At 47.9% G+C, this 2,266-nt stretch overlaps 1 protein-coding gene across 1 annotated transcript in view; it reads right to left on the bottom strand.

The window, feature by feature from the left end:
- Positions 1 to 2,266, bottom strand: part of LOC101987057 (sodium/glucose cotransporter 1-like) — a 34,349-nt gene that overhangs the window by 13,860 nt on the left and 18,223 nt on the right. Inside the window, exons 9-10 of the mRNA XM_005360212.2 lie at positions 1,832 to 1,939; positions 301 to 451 (exon numbers count right to left, since the gene is read on the bottom strand). Coding sequence (XP_005360269.1) covers positions 301 to 451; positions 1,832 to 1,939 — 259 coding nt within the window. The remainder of the gene's footprint in view (positions 1 to 300; positions 452 to 1,831; positions 1,940 to 2,266) is intronic.

The raw sequence follows: 2,266 nt of genomic DNA, 5'->3' as shown, positions 1-2,266 counted from the left end.
TTGCCTTGAATGGGTTTCATGAGGATTAAGTGAGACCATGGGTCAGTTTATATAAATATCCCTTGACGGAATATTTAGGAGAGGTACATTAGACTTTGCTCATTTTTATTATCATTATGACTATTACTTTCCCTTTTTACACATAAAAACAGTATTCTTTGTGATAGTCAATTACATTATCATCGCAAAGCTGCATAGAAATAACCCCCCAGCCAAAAAAGGATGATTCTAGGTCCAGCATTGAGCCTGTTTTTCAGGCAGTCTTTGGCATCACTGACTAATGGGACAGGCACACTGCACCTTCCGGCTATCATGAGCTCCTTCTCAGTGGCCAGGGGCCGGATCCACGTGTAAATGTTCAGGGTGAAGAGGGCACTGGAGCTGTTGAAGACGGAGCTCAGGGAGGACATGATGGAGGCACACAATGTGGACAGCATAAAGCCTTTTAGGCCTAGAAGAGAGAAAAAAAACACTTCCTGGACTGCCAGCTCTCTGGCCAGGCCAGAGAAGGCCTTGACCTCCTAAAGGAACGTTTTCAAACACCTACAAAGCGTGCAGCTTTTACCCGGTGTGATTCCATCTACAACATCATGCGACATCTATCCTTGGTTTGTGATGGGACTGTCATTTCCTGCTGAGTGCTTACAGAATAGCGGGAGCCGCTCTCTCTTGGAGTGCTGGTCTGTGTCAGCCTGTATCATCCTTACTACAGCTTTGTCTGATGGATGCCATTGCTTGTGCCCCAGCTTGGAGAAGTCCTTAGTGTACAAGAAATTGGACTCTTCATCAGAGAAGTGGGCATACAGTACTTACCATGAGGTTGGTAAGGTACAGACAACATAAGCAGATGAGTTTACGAATGGCCCAAAGAGAGGAGGCATTCGCCCAACACTGTAGAAACGTAACAACTTGGTACCACTGCCGGGGTGGCTGCCTGGTGAGCGGGATGGCTCCCTTTGAAAACGTCTTTGTGCTATCGGGAGACAGCACAGTGTCTAAAGATATCGGAAGATAACCAGGGCCTCACCTGGAAGCCCCCCACGGCAGTACCCCAGCTGACTTCTGTAGGCCTCAGGGCTGGAAGACACCGACTGGGATCTAGAATTTTCTCTCCTTCAATCACCTGCTCCCAGTGTAAGTCCCAGTTGCTCTAGCCCAGGGCATTTCCTAAGACTCTGCTCAGAGTCAGACGGCTCCCCTCCTAGACTGTAGCATTCTCAGTAATTGCCTCAATCTGTATATCTGTATGGAAGCTTATGGAAATGCTGCTCTCCAGAGCCAAGGCAGATGTGCTCTTTTCTTTAATATATATTACATATTATATATGTATACATATATATATATTTAATTGGTCATTTTACTGGAATCTGGAAAAGAAGGCAAGGTAAATGCAAAGGCTCACTGCCCTCTAATAGTGAACATTACCTGACTGCTAGGTAACTTCCTGGCTTTTTAACTAACCCCACTGTGTGATAAGCAATTTAAGGACAGTGCTGCTCTTGCTGGTTTTGGACTCTAGGGCCTACAAAGGCACCTTACCCTGTATGGAACTGGCTTTCTGAATAACGAGCAGGTGGCATAAATAACACAATCAGTGTGTGCGGGTGGTGCCTCCACGGCGATGTGCAAGTCCAGCGTGGGAGGGGAAGAGAGGGCAAAGCCTATGCTCCTACCTGAGAGAACAAAGCTTGCTCCAGTGCCAAGCACTCCCAACACACAGATGGCCTTTGCATGCAGAATGACGGGCAGGCTGGGAAGAAGCCAGTCTCACCTCCTACCTGTCACTCCAACGGGAGCCGTGTGGCTCTTGGTGGAAAGGACCACTCCTTACCAGAAGGCATCACGCCTATCACCAGCGCTGGATAAGCCAGGGCACTACAGCTGCTCCGTCCGCCACAGTACTTCTGACACTCTGAAGGGACGGCGCAGGCCACTTGATCTGCAGTGAGAAGGAACGGTCACACATCAGCATCGTGGTTCTACAGTGCTCAAACTTGTGCCTGGCGGAAGGGAAGCAGATTAAGAGCTACGTGTGTCAAGGCAAATGTTGGATTCCTAGTCTTTTGGAGATTTATCCAATTCATCATCTTTCTGCATTGTAACAAAGAGCTGGGACTCAGGATCCTAGAAGTCAAATGACTTGATTCTCCTACCAACCCAAGGGCAAGTACGGGACCTCTGCAAGGCAGTTAAAGAATCCAATAAAGTGTTAAAGAAATCGTTGGTCTGCTGGGTGATTATGGCGCACGCCTTTAATCCCAGCACT

Source organism: Microtus ochrogaster, linkage group LG2 (genome assembly GCF_000317375.1).
Source record: "Microtus ochrogaster isolate Prairie Vole_2 linkage group LG2, MicOch1.0, whole genome shotgun sequence".
In the NCBI taxonomy this organism is placed as follows: domain Eukaryota; kingdom Metazoa; phylum Chordata; class Mammalia; order Rodentia; family Cricetidae; genus Microtus; species Microtus ochrogaster.
The sequence above is the reverse complement of the archived record's forward strand: the minus strand, read 5'-3'. Positions and strand labels throughout refer to the sequence as shown.